This window comes from Buceros rhinoceros, unplaced genomic scaffold (genome assembly GCF_000710305.1).
Source record: "Buceros rhinoceros silvestris isolate BGI_N320 unplaced genomic scaffold, ASM71030v1 scaffold28071, whole genome shotgun sequence".
NCBI classification, from domain to species: domain Eukaryota; kingdom Metazoa; phylum Chordata; class Aves; order Bucerotiformes; family Bucerotidae; genus Buceros; species Buceros rhinoceros.
This window is the reverse complement of record NW_010392910.1, coordinates 1-472: the sequence shown is the minus strand read 5'-3', so window position 1 is coordinate 472 and position 472 is coordinate 1. Positions and strand designations below refer to the sequence as shown.

The following is a 472-nucleotide window of genomic DNA, read 5'->3' as shown; positions in this document are numbered from 1 at the left end:
CGGCAACATGTTTGAAAATGGCTGCTACCTCCGCCGGCAAAAGCGCTTCAAGTGCGAGAAGCCGGCAAACAGCAAAGCCTCTCAGGAGGGCAGGAAAGATCAGGCCGGGGCCTCCAGTTCCAGCTCCAACTCTCCCCTGCACAGAGGACACAATAAACCCGCGCAGCTGGACACAGCCCACCTCCGTCCCCGCCTTGGCCTCCGTCCCGCACCCCCCTCACTCCTTAGCCCACGAACCCCAGCTCCACCTCAAGGGCGATCCCCACTACTCCTTCAACCACCCCTTTTCCATCAACAACCTCATGGCCTCCTCGGAGCAGCAGCACAAGCTGGACTTCAAAGCCCTCGGACAGTCGCTCAAATATTCCTCCTACGGGGCCAGCATCCCCGGCGGGCTGCCCCTGGGCAGCTCATCCATGGCGGGCCGGAGCAGCATCGAGCCCTCGGCCCTAGAGCCCTCCTACTACCAAGG

At 62.5% G+C, this 472-nt stretch overlaps 1 protein-coding gene across 1 annotated transcript in view; it reads left to right on the top strand.

The window, feature by feature from the left end:
- The window catches only part of LOC104500948 (hepatocyte nuclear factor 3-alpha-like), a gene marked incomplete at its 3' end in the record, with an annotated part of 953 nt that extends 486 nt beyond the window's left edge, over nucleotides 1-467 (top strand). Inside the window, 2 exon segments of the mRNA XM_010144676.1 lie at nucleotides 2-184; nucleotides 186-467. Of these exon segments, the coding sequence (XP_010142978.1) occupies nucleotides 2-184; nucleotides 186-467 (465 nt within the window).
- Nucleotides 468-472: the final 5 nt, after the last annotated feature.